Source organism: Pempheris klunzingeri, chromosome 14, assembly GCF_042242105.1.
Source record: "Pempheris klunzingeri isolate RE-2024b chromosome 14, fPemKlu1.hap1, whole genome shotgun sequence".
Lineage (NCBI taxonomy): Eukaryota > Metazoa > Chordata > Actinopteri > Acropomatiformes > Pempheridae > Pempheris > Pempheris klunzingeri.
Genome location: NC_092025.1, coordinates 13,681,879 through 13,701,841, shown reverse-complemented (window position 1 = coordinate 13,701,841; position 19,963 = coordinate 13,681,879). Strand labels below are relative to the sequence as shown.

The 19,963-nt window shown below is 40.6% G+C and overlaps 1 protein-coding gene across 1 annotated transcript; it reads right to left on the bottom strand.

The window, feature by feature from the left end:
- Window positions 1–242: 242 nt before the first annotated feature.
- Window positions 243–19,395, bottom strand: LOC139212729 (periostin-like). Its single transcript, XM_070843243.1, has 23 exons — window positions 19,219–19,395; window positions 18,399–18,497; window positions 13,551–13,615; window positions 13,234–13,391; window positions 12,979–13,143; window positions 12,709–12,855; window positions 12,398–12,539; window positions 10,559–10,771; window positions 10,322–10,456; window positions 9,945–10,093; window positions 9,372–9,508; window positions 7,692–7,822; window positions 7,371–7,501; window positions 5,929–6,031; window positions 5,762–5,829; window positions 5,609–5,654; window positions 5,494–5,526; window positions 3,197–3,577; window positions 3,031–3,066; window positions 1,600–1,644; window positions 1,280–1,366; window positions 1,145–1,180; window positions 243–834 (listed from the first exon to the last, which is right to left on the bottom strand). Exons 1-23 carry the CDS (start codon window positions 19,335–19,337, stop codon window positions 779–781), a joined length of 2,682 nt encoding a protein of 893 aa, XP_070699344.1. The 5' UTR covers window positions 19,338–19,395; the 3' UTR covers window positions 243–778.
- Between the last annotated feature and the right edge of the window lie 568 nt (window positions 19,396–19,963).

The following is a 19,963-nucleotide window of genomic DNA, read 5'->3' as shown; positions in this document are numbered from 1 at the left end:
TTTTTTAAAAATGTGGCCACCATGTCATTTTCAATATTACTGAGGTAACAAAATGGAGACAAAAGTGCAGAGTGACCAAATTCACTATGCACTTTTAATTCACACATTTATTCACCACTTAGTTTTTGAGGTTAAAACAAACATTTGATCGTGAAGCCTGGTTTCACAAGCAAATACACATTTTGGTTGTGTGGAGTAAAAACAATTTAAAGAAGCTATAAAGAATGACTGAAAACTGTATAAAAATTCACTCTATTTTTTAATTACCATGTGATAATTTACAGAGGTACAGTACAGCATCAAATGGTAGCAAAACACTGTTTGACACTGTTTCATTTGTGGTATTCATTAAAATGCATCCATCGTACAGAATGCGAGCACCATAAAAAGCATGAAAAAATCCTCCCCAGCCATCTGTTTACAAAGTAACACAATAAAAAAAGAAAGCAAACCTTTTCTCAGTGGTAGAATATATCTCACCTTACACATCATCTACCCCGCAACAAATATCCATATTTCCCTTGCACACTTGCACTACTTACATGAAGGGTATTCTAATTTCATTGTATTGCTATTACACACCATGCCTATCACACACAGCATGGTCCAAATGGAATAGTAAACAATCATTCTTACTGGTGGTTTGGACAAAGACATAGCTAGATTTGATCTCTCCCTATTGGTCCACAGTTTTTCAATCTTCCAGCGCTCAACCAGGAGCACTGGAGATGCATTCAGTCTCTGCGGTGAGCCCGAAGGTGTTTTCTCTTTGTTGGATTCACTCCCTTGGCTTGTGGTGACGCCTGACCAGCCTTGCTCTCCTCCTCATTCCAGCTGTGAGACACATGAGACAGGGTTAATGGAAGGAATCAGAGGTGTGACTGAAAACTAAGGCAAAAGAAAACATGTCGAGGAGGAAAGATATGAGACGTGAAGAATAGGTGGAAAGACTTAAAGGTAGATAATGGAAAGAAAAAAATATCACACGGGTAAAAGGCAAGATCCAACAATGACAGCGGTTAGATAGTTGGCTTTTGTTTTGCATTTTTTCCAGCAGTGATTGTGTGATTTTTGGCAAACTTTTTTTTTGCCTCGATCCCAGAAAGGTGTTGATGAATGTGTAATTAACTAACTGTGCTCTTACTTGGAGCTTTCCTGGCAGCAGCGAATCTACCTCCCTCTGTGAAATGAAGAGATGACACAGACACAGACACTCAGTGCATTTGGACGACACACACGTGCATACTACACAAAAGAAAATGCACTTATGAGTATTCACCTTTAATGATTTTGGTAATTCTCTCCGATTCCTCATCGATCAGATTTGGGTTTCCGTGGATGGTGGTGATCTTAGAGAAGTCTGGGCCTGAACGTTCAGAACAAAACTATTAAATCCAAAACCCAGAACAATTAATCCCTCACATACAAAAACATGTATGGAGTTTTAAAAATGCATCATGTTCTCGTTTCCACCTTGAAGTAACCATATATTGCACGTATAAGTACAGACTTGTAAATATGATTATTTCAAGGAGGCACGGACACAAATATTTGAAAGAAACCTCTTTGATATAAAGAGTTTGTGTAAGGGGACCCTACCCTCAATGATATGAGGCTCGTTCGCCGTGGTGTATCTGGCTCCACCTTCAGACCGGCAGCGGAGAAGGGTGTTGAAAGTCATTTAACGACTTAGCAACTGTACTGACTGACAGACGGACAGACTGACAGGTACATACACCCCGTAAAACACCTCCTCCGCCACCGCCAACACAAAGTCAGGCACAGATGTGTAGTATTTATGAACACATACACACACACTTGCACGCAAATGCACAGGGCGTGAAGTACAGGTGAACAAGGGGGCGCTCAGCTCAGAAAAAGAGAGCAAGCCCACAATCTAAGCTGCAAGCAGTTATAAGGCACCCCAGAATGGCACATTATAATTTGCGCTCAGCTCAAACATACACTTTACAGCTTTATTACACAGAGAACTTGTAATAATGGGATTCTTTGCCTCCGAGACAAAAGCACTATCAGGGAGATGACATCAGATGGATAAGCGGTGAGATGAACAGACATCCAAATCGTGGTGCACCATGGGGTTGCAGAGGAACATGTATAAAAATGTTGGCTTTATTTTGATGCAGTCACAGTATGTGTGCATAACCAGGAGATGGACTGTAAAAATCAACCTCCTCTCTTTCGTAGCATCATTGCCGAGCCCATGCAAACATCATAAACCAGAGCGAGCTTGTGATGTTTTGCATGGTGGCTGGCCAGAGCTTGTCATAATATACTGAACAATCCCAAGGAACAAAGTGTTCAACAGAGCATTCTCTGTCTGAAACGTATCTGGCTGTCCATTATTGCAGGATATTATTACAGATGATTTGTGATTCTGCCCCAAAATTAGAGCAAAGAGAATATAATATACAGTACCTTATTTTTCTTGTAATAATAATGCAGCCAGCTTTACATGTCTCTCTACTGAATGCTGATCAAAAAGTTGAGAAACTGAAACAACAGGCTTGTGCAGCAACAGAAACTGTCAGCTGGCACTTAGCCAACCACAGCAGTGCAGTACGCAAACCATCTGGGGCTATTGGTTTGTCTTTGAACCACCAGTGGAAAGCCAAACTGCTAGCCTTAAAGATAAAGAAATAGTTGGAAACCAAGAGGTAGCCAAGACAAACATATCACTACTCAGGACTCAAGCTTATTTAGCTGTTAAACATGGGTAGAGTAGCTTTTACAGTCAAACATTCTTACATTTAAACTTAGCAGTCTACAAAACATCCAAAAATGTTTCTTTAAGGCTAAAATAATTATAATAATAATATAATTATAATAATTAATTGATGATCACCAAGGAAATGTGATAGGAAATTCACATTAGACGATGATGCTCAGATGAACTGTGGTTAACAGGAAATTGGATGCATTTGTTAAAACAGTTAGAAGATGCACGAATGTTCTTTGATCTAGGCCGTCATGCTCTTCAAGGCAGCAAATGTGTAATGAGAAACTGACCTGTAACTAGCTTTCCATCTTCATCCAGATTTCCACCTGCGTCAAATGGAATGTGTCATCAAACCATCAAACGTATACATTTTATCATCTAACTTATCATTTGTGCTCAAATTATGAATGATTTAAATATACTAAAATGACCCTTGATACTTATTTCTTATCTCACCTTCAATGACCCTGGTTACTTTGGTGAATGTGGGCTCTCCCTGGATGACCCTGGTTACTTTGGTGAATGTGGGCTCTCCCTGGATGACCCTGGTTACTTTTGTGATCGAAGGGTCTCCCTCGACGACCCTGGTTACTTTTGTGATCGAAGGGTCTCCCTCGATGACCCTGGTTACTTTTGTGATCACCGGTTCCCCTTCGATGACCACCTTGGTGACCGTTGGTTCTGTCTCGATGACTCTTGTAACCTTGGTGAGGATTGGGTCCGCCTCGATGACTCTTGTAACCTTGGTGAGGGTTGGGTCCGCCTCGATGACCCTGGTCACCTTGGTGACAGATGGCTCTCCTTCGATGACTCTGATCACTTTTGTTGTTTCAGGGACTTCAGAGAGGGTGACATAACATGAGCATCCCCTCTGAGTGACAGGGGGTTGTCTTTATGCATTATGACTCCCACATTCTTTCTGTTATGAGCCGAGGAGGAGGCTGGAGGTACAGTATGTGAAGTTATCAAAGCATGCGGAACAAATAGAGGATGATGTGTGTGGGAGATTAGATTGATTCACTGAAAAAAGAAAAAAAGGCTGTAATAACTGCTACTGTTATGCTCCGTGGCCCAGTGAGCTTCTCCCTATGGACAGATTTAATTTTCTCCTCTGATTGTTGGATTTGAAGTATCACATTTCTGTCATGTTTATGTTTTATAAAAGAAGTTTGGGTATTTTAGCAATCTTGTCTACTGATTTGAAAATGATACAAAAAGAGAAAATGTGACACGTTACATCATTCAAAATATTTTCCTCCAGTCAATGAATTCCCATCTGGGGCCAGACACCTCTGTTAAACCCTAGAACTCCTCCTTTGAATCAGCTTCAGCAGAAACTACAGCCAGGGACATTCTTTAACTTCTTTTATATTTTCTGCTTCTGAGCGATGATTTTTTAATGTGACAGAATTTATATGAGCTATAAACAGATGAAAGCTGACAGATGTGTGTTTGTATCAGAGGGCTTCTAATCTCTGGCCTGGTGTTCCCTTGATATGCGGTCTGGTCCAGTAATCAGCGCCAGACTTGTGTCAAACAAAGTAATTAAGAGATGTTGGCTATTTATGTCTAAAAATGTGGCTGCTTTGCGTTGTGTGTGTAGAGAGTACACTACTACATGGATTTGCATGATCTGGATGACAACTTAGTCCACCTGTTATCTAGACTATAAAAGTAATATATGAATGTGATTAATATAAATGTGTGTGTGCAAAAAGTGTCTGTTCTGCATGGCATTATAACCACATGTGTGGTTTAAACAGGTTTTATCTCTTTTTAAAGCTCTGTAGAGCCAAACTCCACCTTCTTGAATGTAGTCAGTGGCAATTTTAATTCAGAAAACCTAATAGAATAAATCTGCTCATGAAAAAGCGCATAATACATTTACTCTGAACTTTATAAAGTGCATAAAATCTTCAGCTACCCCTCGTTATCTTTCTCATCATTCTGCCTCTCTTCAAAAAGTACATGGACCAAAGTGAACTTTTGGCTCCTGAAGCCATAAAACAACGTGAGCTTTGCTTGTAAGGAAATGATCTTTTTGGTTTTTTTTCACATTCATGTGTTTGGTGTAAGACAGAGGGCCATGAGTGTGAAAACTATTAACACAATGCCAAAAATAGTTGAAAAAAGAAATTCAAATATCCTTATCAAATGTAACATTTGTATATATAGCGTAAAATTACAACCCAAAAATGAAATCCCCTAGAGGTCCAGACCAACAGCTCTATAGTCTATGTAATGTGCCTAATTGCCTTTGAAGAATTGCTCCTCCTATGTTACCCAATACATCAATGCATGCTCCCATCTGTGTGGAAGAGCGCTGGAGTCAGCCCAACTGAATGAACAACATCCGAGAGTCCTCTATGGTCTCTGACCCTCTCATGCTTTGACAGTCTAATTACCTCATCCCTAAAGAAGCTGATTGAATATGTCAAGAGGTCCAAGTGGACTTTACCAACAGTGAGAGTGGATAATCAGGGGAACAAAGAAGAGGACCATGGAGGTATTACACACATACACACATATCATCGCTCCATTCAGGCCTGAATGGAGCGATGATATGTGTGTAATACGCATGTGGCTGTGGGTTGGATTTCACTTGAAGAACAGATGCTCATTTTTGAACAAAGAACATAAGTTTCAAAGGTAGTCATGCCTTTAGAATTACCACTAATGCTAAACGAGAGCTTCAAAACTTATCTTTTGATCATTTAGGGAATAATAGCCAATAGTAATAGTTACAGTCTTACCTGTTTCAATATGTGTAGTTGTGATGGTCCTCTCTGTGAAGCAACAGAGAATGGTTAAGTGGTTGCAGATAGAATAATTCAAATAATTATAATGAGTGGCTCTAGAGAAACTTACTGATGAAGGTGAGTGGGATCTCAGCGTAAGAAAATCCAGAAACAAACTAAAGAACAAAAAGCATAACAGAATATAAGCTTTAAGAAACACAAGATAATAGATTCTCTTTATTCCATGCAGGTTCAGACAAATGTGTATTTTATCTTTTTCTACCTTTATCTGGATGTACTTAATCAGCTTCTTAAGGAGGACCAGGAGGTCCTGCTGGCCCACAGGAAGGTCTGTGAGTAATATGCATGATCAGATGAAGCCAACATAATGCCTCTCAGCACAGAGTGCACATCGCATGAGCCCATTGTGGCAATGTATGCTGTTCTTACCCCCAGGATAGAGAACATTCTTCACCACATGGATCACACCATTTGAAGCCATCAGGTCACTATCTGGAACATCCACAGAGTTGACATGAATGGAGTTGTTTACCTGGGAAAAACGGAGGAAAAACAATGCATGTCTATTTTTCAAAGGTATCAATAAACGCGCTATTTTACACAGACAGTTATTGTAATGTTTATTCTCCCTCTAAATCTAAATTCACACTCTTTCGAAACGGTTTGATGGTTTTAAGATCAGGTGAGACTTAATAGGAACTCCAGGCCCTGTGCTCCATTGTTGGAGATGAAATCTGGGAATTCCATTTATGATTAATTTCCTGCAATTTAATTGTCTCCATGGAGATGACTGGAGGTGGACATGCTGAATAAGTACGGTATGGGTTTCCTTTCTCCTCTGCTTCCTCTCTTCCTCTTTCACCCACAGAACTAAGCCACATTTCAGCCTCAGTCCAGTTTTTAAAAGCCTAACCACACCATGAATCACTGTCCCTAGATTTTCTTTTTTAGTGCTTGAGGCCTGAATTGCCCATGTCTTTGTTGGTGAATTGTTTCAAACAAGCTATCCTGTGCCCTGCCCATTAAGAAAGTCCTGTAGGCCTGATATGAGACCTTGGCTAATAAACTGACGATAAGAGAGAGAGAGAGAGAGAGAGAGAGACAGAGAGACAGAGAGAGACAGAGACAGAGAGAGAGACAGAGAGACAGAGAGACAGAGAGACAGAGAGAGACAGAGACAGAGGGCAAAATTGTGGTAATAGGTGAAATGATGATAAATAAATGAAGACTGACAAGCAGGAGAAATGGCAGGTGGAGGCCATCAGAAAAGAGAGTGGGCATTGATGGAAGCCAGGTTTTATTCTCTCTGGCTTTTCTCCAGAGATAACCAGCTTTGAAGTTGTAGATTAGCACTGGCTCTTTGATGCTATTGTTTAAATGAAAATGTGGGGAAAGATTGGGTTTAGGTCTTACAAAGGAGGCTCTGTGAACAGAAAAAGAAATTGTGTGCATGTGTGGTCATTTTTAAATTAAATTTAAACTTGATTGCATAATGCAAATATGCTCTTAAAGGAAGAATGAGCCCTTGGATAGTGTCTCTTCTGCTTCTTCATAGATTGGAAAGCTCCCATATTTCCCAGAATGCCCTATATCAATCAAAATAGGGCAGGAATTGAAATCTAGCTGCCAGCAAACTACTTTATGGAATGTAATCATGGTTGCACATTTTACTCAAAACACAACAATCTTGATGTGGTGAATTTCATGCGCCGATGCATCTGTTGGTGCACTAATACAGTAGGTTTTTCCTACAGTGGGTTTGATTGTTCAGCGACCGTTAAAAATGTAGAAAGATTGAGGATATCAGTCCTGTCTCTTTGATTCTGAAGACACAACTACACACTCGGTGGCTCGTGGCTGATTGTACATACGGACATAACTTGCAGGTTGCTGCCCTGGAGGGTTTTGAGCAGATTGGTAACTCCTCCCTCTAATCCTCCATTGATGAAGACGCCATTACTGAAGTGGTACAGCAGAATGACCCTCAAAGCATTCAGATCACCTGTCAATGACAGCACAAGGTAAATGTGATTTCCATAAAGTACAGGAGAGCACCAATTCTGGAGATTTTCCTCTCTTTAACCCTCTGTTATTCAACGCTAAATCTGTACAAACTAGCTTGACAACCGTCTCCAGTCTTCAAAAATGAGATGCATGAAATATGTATGAGTTAATTTCTTTGGAGAACTCACTTTTGAGCAGAGCTAAGTCCTCTCTACTGAGGCCTTCAAAAGCACCGTCAGTTGGTGCAAAGATGGTGTAGGAGCCTTCCTGCTTCAGCAGATCAGTCAGTCCTGCTGTCTCCATCAGCGACAGGAAAATCCTACATTTATTCAAATGAAATAAACAAAGGAAAGAATAAAGTCATCAGACACAATCAACATACAGTACAGGAGGAGTGAAATGAAGCCTGAACTCTAAGAGCAATGTGCAGGTTGAATTTTACACGTTTGGGTTCATGGAAATGATAATGCTGACAATCTTACAATCCACAGAGGCAGAGATAAACAGTACAAATCCACACCCCTGTTTTTTTTTTAACATAATGGTCACTGACATCACATCAGAGATTCTTTGACAAGCTGGGAAACCAGGAAAAGAACAGCTCTGGTTATAATGGCACAATGAGTTTAATGCAGCAAGGAGACCAGGTTACATGTTGCATTTGGACCAAAACACAGTCATATGTTGCTCATTTTAGAGAGGAGGATTATGGTTTTGGCAATGTGATAGGATTTGGATGTGTGTGAGACATTTGTGCTTGTGTGGTCCCATTAATGCACACATCTGCTTCCTCAGTTGTTCATCATCAACCTCTACTGGTGCCAATGTCTGTCATAGAACGAGAAGAAGTGAACTGTGTCAGGCATTGCCACCAATGTTTGTTTATGTTATTGTAAAAAAAGGTAATGTTCTCCTTATACCGCAACTCAACTCACTTTTCCCGTGTTATATCTCCTCATCTTTTGTTGTATTTGCTTAACCCCTTTCCCTTGTGTGATGTATGTCAGTTGTGAGGTGGGTATGGCAAACTGCATTACACCTTAAGTGTGTTTTGAGATATTTACACATATGTTTTAAATCCTGTTTGTATCTCATTTTCCACACATCAGATACATATACCACTCTATAATGTGGAAAATCACATAATAAGCTGCTGTGGACACAAGTAGCAATTACAGGATAATGGCACATTGAATTACCCTTAATTTCCCAAGACTGTCGTTGTCACTTGCTTTTAAAGGCATCAATCATTAGCTGACTGAGAGCAACCAGGATGGGACCCCAAGCACGAAACACCGGTCATGTCTCCTGGTGAAGTTCAACATGTCTACTCTTATTATCTGCCCTAAACATCTGTCTTGAAATTAGAAAATAAGCTTTTAGATATGCTGCTCCTGCAGCTTGGAACTTGCTGCAGAAGGATTTGGGTCTAGATGAACTGGTCACTTTGGGCGTTTTTAAGAATAGACTGAAGGAGCTGGAAGAAGACAAATCAGGCTGTAGATGCTTTGACTGAGATGTTTGTCCCTACGTAAACCTATGATGACCTGACTCTTATTTTGTAAATGTCAGTTACAAAGCAACGTTAGCAAACATGTTTAGATTCTCATTCTAACACACTTGACGGAGATCTGCTCTCTACTAAGTGCACTTTTCCAGTTGCATAGAGTTGAAGAGCTCAACGTTGCAGTCATAAGAATCAAATGTTGCTTGTTTATGTAGTCTCCCTTTAACGTTAGAAAGTGCTCCAGAGTCGGGGAAGCAAATATATCAAAAACAACAAAACAATGATTACATCGAATCTGGTTAATGATAAATGTAATAACAGTTAGACAGGAAAAACAGTTTAAAGTAAATGTAGTCCTTACTTGAACCGTCCGTCAGCAATAAGAAGCTCGTAGATAGTTTTCTCGGCAGGCTTGATGAGGGACTTCATCAGATGGAGGGCCCCATTGCTTCCCTCTTTACTGCCACGTGACATACATGCATTCTCGATGCACACAGCCTATCAGAAAACAGAAGACAGTCAGAGAGCAGGGTTACAGGTCTAAAAGTCGCTATAGAAATCTGGTAACTATTTAGTTTAGGCGAGGGGGACTTTCACACTGTCCTGTTTGACTGGAATCAATCAATCAATCAAGAAGAATACAAAAGTTTCTGTGAGAAAATTATACACAGCTGTTTCTAATACCTGAACCACCAGAGCAGAAACACACTTCATCTGCCAAGAGCTGTAATAATTAGCTTATTGCATTCATTTACTGTCGAAAGACAACAAAATCATGTTAACACTTGGTAAGGGGCCCCGTAATGGCTTTCAGATTTCAAGTGTAGAAGCCATTGTGTTTCCATCAGTTATTCATCTTTTTCCCCCGTTTCTTCCTGACTCTGTTTGACTCTCTGATGCAACAAAACACACACAACACACACATAGTTCTCACAGTGCGGTAAATGAAGACTCTGATCAGTTTGCCAGCCAGAGTTTCCAACAGCTGTCCATTGTAGAGCTCACTCAGTGTAACTTTCAGCCTCAAGATGTGGTTTTCCAAAATGAGTCTCAGCTGGCTCTGGTCTATTGACATCACCTCACCTGACAGGCACAGAGAAAATTACAGATTTAAAATGACTTGGGTAATAATTCCAGTCTTGATAATATTTCCTTCTGTGTGTGTGTGTTAAATAGTCCTAGTAGTGAAACTGTGAAAGGAGTGAAAGCATGTTTTTCCATCTGTTAAAGACAAAATATTACACACTCTTTTACATCTTCAGTTCACTAAGTCTCAGTGCAACCCTACGGCCCATTCTGACAGCAACTCACCAGTGAAAGCAGTGTTGAGAGGAGCAAGGAGTGTGTACTCCGTCTTGGGACCCAAGGCAGCAGCTAAGTCCAGTTCGGACACCAAGTCGTTGAAAGTGCTCTGGGAGTCTCCCATCAGTTCCATCACTTCCTTGGCTGATATGAACCATATAGACATGACATGTTTATATAGCCAGATGATTTGAATGGATACATTTATTTGTTAAGTATTTGAAATACTCAAATTCAGTGTTTTACCTGAGTCAGGGATGAGCACCTGGTCGATGAGGTGGATGACACCATTGGTGGCGACAATGTCCTTCTTCAGCACCATCTTGATGCCATTGACTGTAAGACTGTTGCCATCACAGCCGATCTCTATGGTGCTGCCCTCTGCGGTCTCATACACTGACCCTGCCATGATTGCCTCTGAGCACTGGACACTGTTCAACAGGTGGTAGTTCACCAGGGCTGCGTAGGTGAGAGAGACAGAGAGAGAGACATAGAATAAGTCGCTCATCCGATCTGAAAACTATTACCGACTTTGTGGGTTGCCTGCAGTTATTTTTGTAATCTAGTTACATAATCTAAGGTTTACAATTGCAACCATTAATCAAAATGCATACACACAGACATTCCTTTATCTCTTTAAGACATATTTAAGCACTTCTGTCAACATTAAGATATAGGATTACACCTCTGACAAAGTCCAACTGTCAAACTAAGCAAGCAAAACTGGCCTGCAAAAGCAATGTAATGACAACATGAAAAACCCTTCCAAACCCACAAAAATTCAAAAGCAATCAGTGTCGCACTGCAGGCTAAATTAATCTGCAGCCCGAACCTTCCCTTGATGAAACAAGGTACAAGACTCCAAATCATCTTTACTTTGGAGGCTGTTCTTACATGTTTGGTCAGCAAAGTCTGTTTGCCAAGTGTCTGAGAATTCATCTGAGGTTATATTGTGTTCCCTGAGGGAGCCACTCACTGAGGACACCGCAAACTGGCTTTGTGCTAATTGACGTTCCTGGCAGGCCAGTGAGTTAGCAAATAAGCAGATAAAGCTGCCACCGTGGAGACATGAGTTTCCTGCTTGCATTGTGTGGTTTGTGGATATGCTTGTGCGAGTGTGTATCTGCTCTTTTATTCCTGAGAATTAGATTGGCGTAAGTTTAAACATACTTTTGGTGAGAATTTGCAGAGTGGGTTTGGAAAACTTCAATAGTTTAGTGTAAATTTGGCATTAACCTGTCAACATGATTGACGTTCTCTCAGGGGCAAATGCATGTTAAATAAACAAAACATCAATCAGAAGAAGAAGACGAAGAAGAGTCTACAGCCATGCAGGCGCACTGTGATGCTGCACTGAGGCACAGTGGTGCTTTGACAATGCTAACGTGTTAATACTAAGCCTGTATATGTTTACCATGAAAGCCATCATAGTTTAGAGTGCTAACGCTTGCTAACTAGCACTGAGCATGTAGCACAGCTGAGGCTGATGCAATTAGCAAAAGTGTTGGAATAATTGAAAATTTAACCTGATGACAGCTTTACATGGAAATTCCGGGGACCTCCAAAGTTATTACAACTCATTCTGAAGGGGACGGGGAATTTATAGACAAAATTTCATGGAAATCATGGCATCCAATACAGTGAACAAAATGTTGAACTCATATTGGCACAAGAAAAAAGATCATGGAATCCTCAAACTCATTAGGCTACATCATCTGGGAACCACCAATTTTCGCCAATCGATCTGGTAGATGTTGCGATATTTCACTGGATAAGTGCAAACTTTGATATGCTTGTGACACTAGAGCAGTCAGAGGAGTAAAGTAGGATTCATCCTCTGAGGGCCATGTAAGTCTGTACTTAATGGCAATCCACAACACAGTTGTTGATATATTTAAACTTGGAACAAAGTGGTGAACTGACCATCTGACCAGCCTACATTACCATCCCTAGAGCCATCCCATTTCACGCCAGCATGGCTAAAGATATTTACTGAGTGCTCTGAACTTGCACTTACTAAAATTAACCAAAGGATGGTATGCTAATAGTGTATGTCAGTATTAGTGTATCACATGGATAATGTACCTGCAATAACAGCCTTGTCTCCCATGATACGCTCCAGGTAGCCTGGGTTCAATCTGTCAAAGGCTTCATTAGTGGGAGCAAACAGAGTATAGTGGCCGGGCTGGTCCAGCTTGTCCATCATACCAGAGGCCAGTGCCGCAGCCTGGAGAACAAGACAGTGAGGTTCACATGCAACATTTTTTCATACAGAGAGACACTAAACTAGATCTAGATATTTTTTTTTTTTTTTACATGTTCTACTTCAAGCACGTAATTCAAGAGTAGTTTTCAGTTTTCAGAGATCAGCTTAGAGTTCTGTGCATGTTTCATACATTGAAGGAGGAGAGCTCATCCCTGACATCCAGGGCTTCCTTGATGGTGGTGCCCACAGCGCTGATGACCCGATCAATGACATGCACCACACCATTTGTGGCCACCTGGTTACCATGGATGATCCTGGCGCAGTTCACTGTCACAATCTTCACAGAGAGGAAATTTTATATTAAGCAAAGCTCATCATTGGGGTCAGAACTCCTTTTTCGACATAATTCAATCATTTATTCATGCAATCATGTGCATTTCTACACAGGGCATAAACTGACCCCATTTGAGTAGTGGTTGATGTAGAGCCCCTGGTCATTGTACATAGAAGTGACAGCCATGTCATTCTTCATGTCTTTGGTCAAAAGACGACGGTTCACCATGTGGAAATGAAGAGAGTTGTAGAGCTCGATGTTCACGTTGCTCACAAGTGCAGAACGTACTTCCTGGGGAATTTTTTGAAAGGTCAGTTAACGTGTGAGTAAATTTGTATTTCTTTGTATTCACAGAAAAGCTTAAACCTCCAGTTTACTTACAGGGTCCAGCTCTTCCCACGCTTCATTGTTTGGTGCAAACATGGTGAAGGAGCCTTTGCCCTCGATCTCCTCTCTCAGTTTGGATATGTCAGAGTATTGTTGTGTGGTCGTAGCCTTTACAAGCCCCAGTGTACCATACACATGGTCGATGGGAGCCACTAGGGGAAAGGCAGATGAATGCTCAGAAACAGACGAGTCTATTATACCAATTCATTGAAATTCTGAATCCAGTTTTAATTGGCCCCAACTGTACATGGGATGGTTGGTTAGTTGGTACTGAGAATAATATAAGACCAGAAAGGGGCTGAGTCATCTACCTGCAGGGCATCCTCTCATGCCTTCCATCTTCATGTACCCAGGGCAGCACTCATATAGGACCAAGCTTTAAAAAAAATCACATGTTAGACCCGTGAGTGACATGGCAGATTAGCAGATCATAGAAAAACATAAATTATCAATATTCAGGTACAGAATCTAAAAGTCAGAAAGCTGTATGTTATATTGATTCGCTACTTTTCAACAACAAAAGTGAAAGACAAAACAAGGAAGACGTAGTGTGAATGTTATGCAAGTTAAGAAAAACAAAATCTTTTCAGATTAACAAAGCAGAATTGACATCTAAGATGAAAAATAACCCCTGGAGCTGTAATTGGAGAAAATGACAAGGGGATTGGATTGAGAACGCTGAAGACATACAACTAACAATTCCATAATTGGGCAAGGCACATGTGAAAGTCAGAGCCAAAGTGATGGTGTAATAAAACATCCATGAAAAAGCAAACAAGTCAAGGAGGGTTAAAAGAAAAAAAAAGAAAAAGAAAAACACCATTAACATGAAAGCACAAGTACATTAACAGGTTCCACAAGGAAACTGGCAGAGAGAGTGGACTCCCACCAGACCAATCAGAGAGAGAAGCTTCACTAAACTCAGAAACACAAGCCCAAGACAATTGCTTTAAGTGAACTGGCCAAAAAAACAAAGAAACAATAGTTAGTGGTGAGCTCAGTTACTAATGAAGATGAGGATGGAACCAGACAGCAAGACAGTTGTGGCCAGAGGGAATCAGCACCGTAAATCTTACAAGTAAGAGAAGTTATCCTGATATAGCAACGCATTCCTAATGATTGGGGCTAATTACTAATAATAAATGTGGTTTTGGAATTATTTTAGCATGCATTTGGAATTAGATAACATGCAGGATAGTCTCAGACAACTTCCAAAGGAAATCACAGCTTTCTGCTGTTTACTTTATATTCAGACTGTAAGTATGTTAACACGGAAACCAGACAGGGGTGCCAATGCCTCCCTGCTCTCCCACTGCACACACATGCACACACTTTGTCTTGGCTATTAATCTAATTCCCAAGAAAGCCTCCAAGAAAAACACAGCCTTGATATTCAGTCGATTCTTTGTGTCCATGTACAGTAATACATTTAGATTTTGGGATGGAGGGAACGGCTTATGAATATTTGTGGAAACTGAACTCAATGAAGTAGGAACATCCTGGCAGGAAGCTGAGACGACGTGCTAACACTAAGCACACCAAGGAGCTGTGCCGCTGACCCGCGTTCCTCAATCCGCCGTATAGTTTACACCAGATCGAATTACACTTTACTGCACTGTTATGACTGACAGAATTAGGTGTGAGAAGTCTGACAGTGCGAGCCACAAGTCAGTATTCTGAGCTTCAATGGAGGAAAGAATTATGTTTATGTTTACGCCTTTCACTGAAACTGAACCAGATGGTAATCAAAGCAGACATTTAATTGGGACTTATTCCAAGCCGACAAAAATCTTCCAAACAGACCGGCAGTGAGTCAACATTGGATGCTCAACAATGATCCACCAGAGAAATGGCCGTGGAGTGGTTGAATGCTGGAATAAGTTTAATTGTGGTTTAGCTTGAAACACTTCATGGGTTCCAGTTGGAGCTTTCAGTGTGTTTACTAAAGAGGTTTGCTTAAAGAGCTCATTATACATTCACTGGTTTCCAAGGTGCTCGACGTTTCCTGTTTTCCCATGAATATACTATGCCTCTATATGAACTTTCTCTACAGGACTCACTTCCAGAATGACTAAGTATTTGCTTTCCTTTCACAAATGAACAGCAGTGATATATTATACAAGAGCAAATCTCACACATGCACACACACGCACACACACACACACACAAAGCAACATCACTCACTCTCTCCCTTCAACTCCCTAAAATGACTCACATGTTTTGGCAAACCCGTCTAATCCACTTTAACCAGCATCTCTGTGTTTATGGAAATGCGCGTGATGAATCTGAATGCTGCGAATTAGCTATTTTTCTGCACATGGCCGTGTTGCTTACAGTGCAATCATTCTATGCTTTAACACTAATTGTTATAATGTAAAACGCATACATATCCATACACAGCTGGCTGTCAGGAACGTATTAAGTCATTGCTCCCCGGCTGTGCTCTGACAGGATAATGGATCCTGTATAGACAGAACTACCCAGTGCACCGCTGCCAGGCCTCTGGCAGTGACACTGCATGAACCAGCTCAATGTGGCTTCCAGATGAGCAGATGTGCACACACACACATACTGAACTCCCACAGAAGCACTAGGTGGGGTTTGCTCGGCATCAGATAAAACATTACAGTTTTTTCTGTTATATAACAACCAACAGTCTCTCTTGTGTCCTCATCAAGTATTTTTTTTTTTTTAATTCACTGCCAGAGCCTTCCTGAACACTGTGCCAACATTTTCTTTTTTTTCTTTTAACATGGAATTGGACTTACTGTAAATTTAAATGTCATAGCTTTACCACTTCTCTGATAATGCTGTGTTTTAACCACAAATGATTCGAAGCACTTGTCCTCTGCTCCCTGCACGGCGTGTCTGTCACCTACAGCACATTACTTTGAAGAAAATTGCTTCCACCTGAACCTCTAGCAGCTCACTTCGAGAGTTCTTTGTGGAAATGAGGGTATTAAGAAATCTCAGCGGAATCATTTGACTCCAGCGTAGATAATTAGAAGACGACAGGGCAGGGCGAATTCACATCAACATAATTTGTTCTCTTGTGGTTTCTAAGAGATTTGGACCAGGTATGACTTCAACTGCTGTACCCTCAAAGCTTGTTTTAACACCAGCTGGGTTGCACCTCCACATAGCCATTCTGTAGATTTAAACACTCCTCTCTAATCTCTCATCAACACCAAATCCAACAGAGGCATAACCACAGCTGGTTGGATTTCCTCCACTGCCGCTGAACAATGTCTTCACTGTGACCACAGACCCCTGTGTCTGTTGTATTTTTTCTTCATATCTTTGTTTTACTAATTTTTTATTCTTGTGCTGGTGGAATATTTGAATACTTTGAATACAAACAGTGCAATTATTTGACACATTTATGTAATTGATGGTTGATATGGTCCCATAAATTATATATATTTCACTGTTTCACCTAAAATGCAATTGATCTGGATTCATTCTTACGACATTTTACCTTTAACATGATTATATTTTTGTACTCATTCATTATTTTAATCACAACTTTTTGCTAATGAAAATGAATTTATACCTAATCTCAGTCTGTTGTGTTTAAACTAAGTAAACATATTTAAACTTGTTTTAAGCAACTTACACAAGTGATAGAAAAAGGAATTTCATCAAGTGAGCACTTTAATGGGATTTGTGACAGGTGATGTATATTTATTGTACTTTTACAGGCCAAAACTATTAGACGTGTTTGGTACATTAGAAAAACCCTCATTGTCTTCCTGCCATGTGCCATGTTATCTTGTTTTTTTTTTTTTTTAATAATTGCTGGGTGTCTCCATGTAATGTCGTCTCAGTGTGATCTATCGCTGTACCGTGTCGGGAGAAAGTGACTCAATCCCTCCTTTAACCATTCTCTCATCTCATCTTTATTTCCAGGCTTATCCTAACACAGCAGCTGCTGCTCACATCTAATTGCATGACTAAGAGAAGGTGTGTATGTGTATATGCTTGCTGTTATACGTGCATGTGTGTGTACGACTGAGGATAATTTCTAGTAATGTAGCCCCACTACAGTTTAGTCACCTACAAGGCAGAGCAGCTCCAGTCGAGCCTTACACTCCATCAATGCTTCTGCAGCTGTATTTCATATTTTCACTCTAATATCGACTCATTCTGCACATCATGTCACAAGAAAGACTTAAATACATCAACAACATGCCCTCTGATATAATATATCCTGCAGAAGTCCATAAAACCATCCATGCGCTCTACTCTTTTGCTTGTTAACCAACATTTCATTAATAAATTATTACAATTTTTTATATTTTATCATTGAATTCACTCCCACTGTGGGACGGAAAAACCTCCACTCAAACCAGCACTATAAAATGTATCCTAGTGGCACACATACAGTACAGCACAAATCAAGTGCGCACTACCCATGCCAAACCTGGTGAAACTGGAGATGTAATATAGCCTCCATTTTGCCCAACTGCACATAAAGACTACAAGCATTTAGCCTGATTTTTTTTTCCCTGTGCACCAAAAATGCGTTACAGGGGAAGTGGGGCATCAATCACTGTTGAGAGAAGTTTACAACATCAACAGGCCTACAATGGAGTGAACCCCCAGCCTGCAGGCTACACAGCATGCCCAGGCTTGAGAGGAGGGGAGGGGTGGATGAAGACAAAGACAGATAATTATGCTGCATATATAAAGATTCCATGTATAGGAAACTGAGTGTGTGAAATCCAGTCCAATCCAAGTGAAACATATGTTGGTATGTTGAGCTAAAGCACTATGAAAAATAAGACTGATATACTGTTGCGTGGGTCTTCTATCTTTCCATGTTCAAGAAATCTCTCCCAATCAAAGTAAGACAGCTACATGTTCAGGTGATGTGAGACAGGAGGAGCCTGAAGATCCAGAAAACTGGGGCCATACAGAGCTGGTTGTTTGAAACATCTTAAAGATTGGACCAGGCAACAGCTGTGGAGGTTAGGAGTGAAATCCATCCACATGTGCAGAAACAGGCACCTCAAGTACTGTCTGACTTGTTGGAACATTTTGAAATATTTTGTTTGTAGTGGTTTAAACTTTTGGTGAGGCAGTTTCGGTTCTGTGCAAATAATAAAAAAGGATAGAAGTAAAGAAAAAAAAATCCATTCAGTCAGTTCAAGACTTACGCCTTCTTGCTGCAGATGGAGCCTTTGTACCAGTTCCTACATGTGCTGAAGTACTTCTTTGTAGTCCCCATGACCTGCTGCAGAGCGCACACATTGGGTCTGTAAGAGGAGGGTGGAGAAGGGGATGAGGGGTGATGAGGGAGTGACAAGGAAAGAGACAGGTGAGGCAGGATGTGGGAGCATATATGGGTGGAGGAGAAGAGGGGAGACAGTTAAGGTGAGGAAGGATGTGATGAGAGGGGGGTTGAGTAAAGGTGTGACACAGGGAGGGGTAGAAAGAGAAAGAAAAAAGATAATTTATGCACAAAACCTTTCAACAATGAATACTTTCACTTTGTTTGAAGAACCAATAATTTGATGCTTATACTTCATCCCTCATTTAACTATTTCTTAATATAAGCTTGAGAAATAAACCTCCTTCCATATTCACAATCAACTTCAAAAACACATTGTTTTCAGGAGGAGAGTTGAATGTGAAAGAAAATATTGAATTTTCCATTATGGCTTGAATCAATCTATTCATCAATGTGTCTGACCTGTTTCTCAACTCCTGATTGAGTGCTCTATGTGATTTAAAACCACCTTAAAACGTAGCACAAATATAAAATCTGACACACACAAAACGTCACATGGGTACATGTCTGTCAGCTAATTACTAATCATGTAATTTATGTTCTCACATATGCAGACAAATTCAAATAAGTCAGTCAGGATTCTTTAAATCTCAGTTTATCTGCGTAATTAAAAACAAACAGAAAAAAAAGGCAATAATTTCTACACTGTTTTTCAATCCCCCCCCCCCCAATTCCCATCTCCTTACCCTTCTTTCCTAGCCCGTATGCGACTGTGGGTGACTATCTTGTCATAAGCTGAAGAATCCACGCTCCCTAGTGAGCAAAGTGCCACCAGCACCGAGGTCACCACTAGCAGCTGATGCATCCTGGGAGTTATCAGTCCTTTGTACTGCAAGGGCAAAAACACACACTCCTCTTGTCTTTAAAACACAAAAACACACAACCCCCCCTAAAAATACACAGGAGATGTGGGAGTTCGAGTGAGAGAGGGAGCTTTTATACCAACAAGTCTCTCTCTCTCTCTCTCTCTCTAACACACACCCATACCCACCCACTCTTTTCCTTACCATTATGTCCTCCTCTCACCCACACACACCCCTCTCTTTAGTCAAAAATCCTCCCCTCCAGCTCTGACTCCAGCACATGCTTATTGTCATCCCCTCCCTCCCGTTGTTTCTCATGAATTTCTTTACCACCATCACATCCCAGAGCACCGAGGACACCCTGTGACTCCAACTTTACATTCCTTTGCACCCTAAAATGACAGCTTGTCGTCCAGCTGTGGACTGTCCTTTCAAAGTATATTAGCCTACTATGTAATGTAGAAGTTTTGACACATGCATTTAAGATTGACAGATTGAGTATTTTGCAAGGTGAACATACTTGTGTATTTCACATTCACACATAAGCACACACACGGGCAGTTAGCGTACCTCTAATATGTATCTTTGGGCCATTTGGCAGCAAAATATGTGAATTAAATTGATTGAA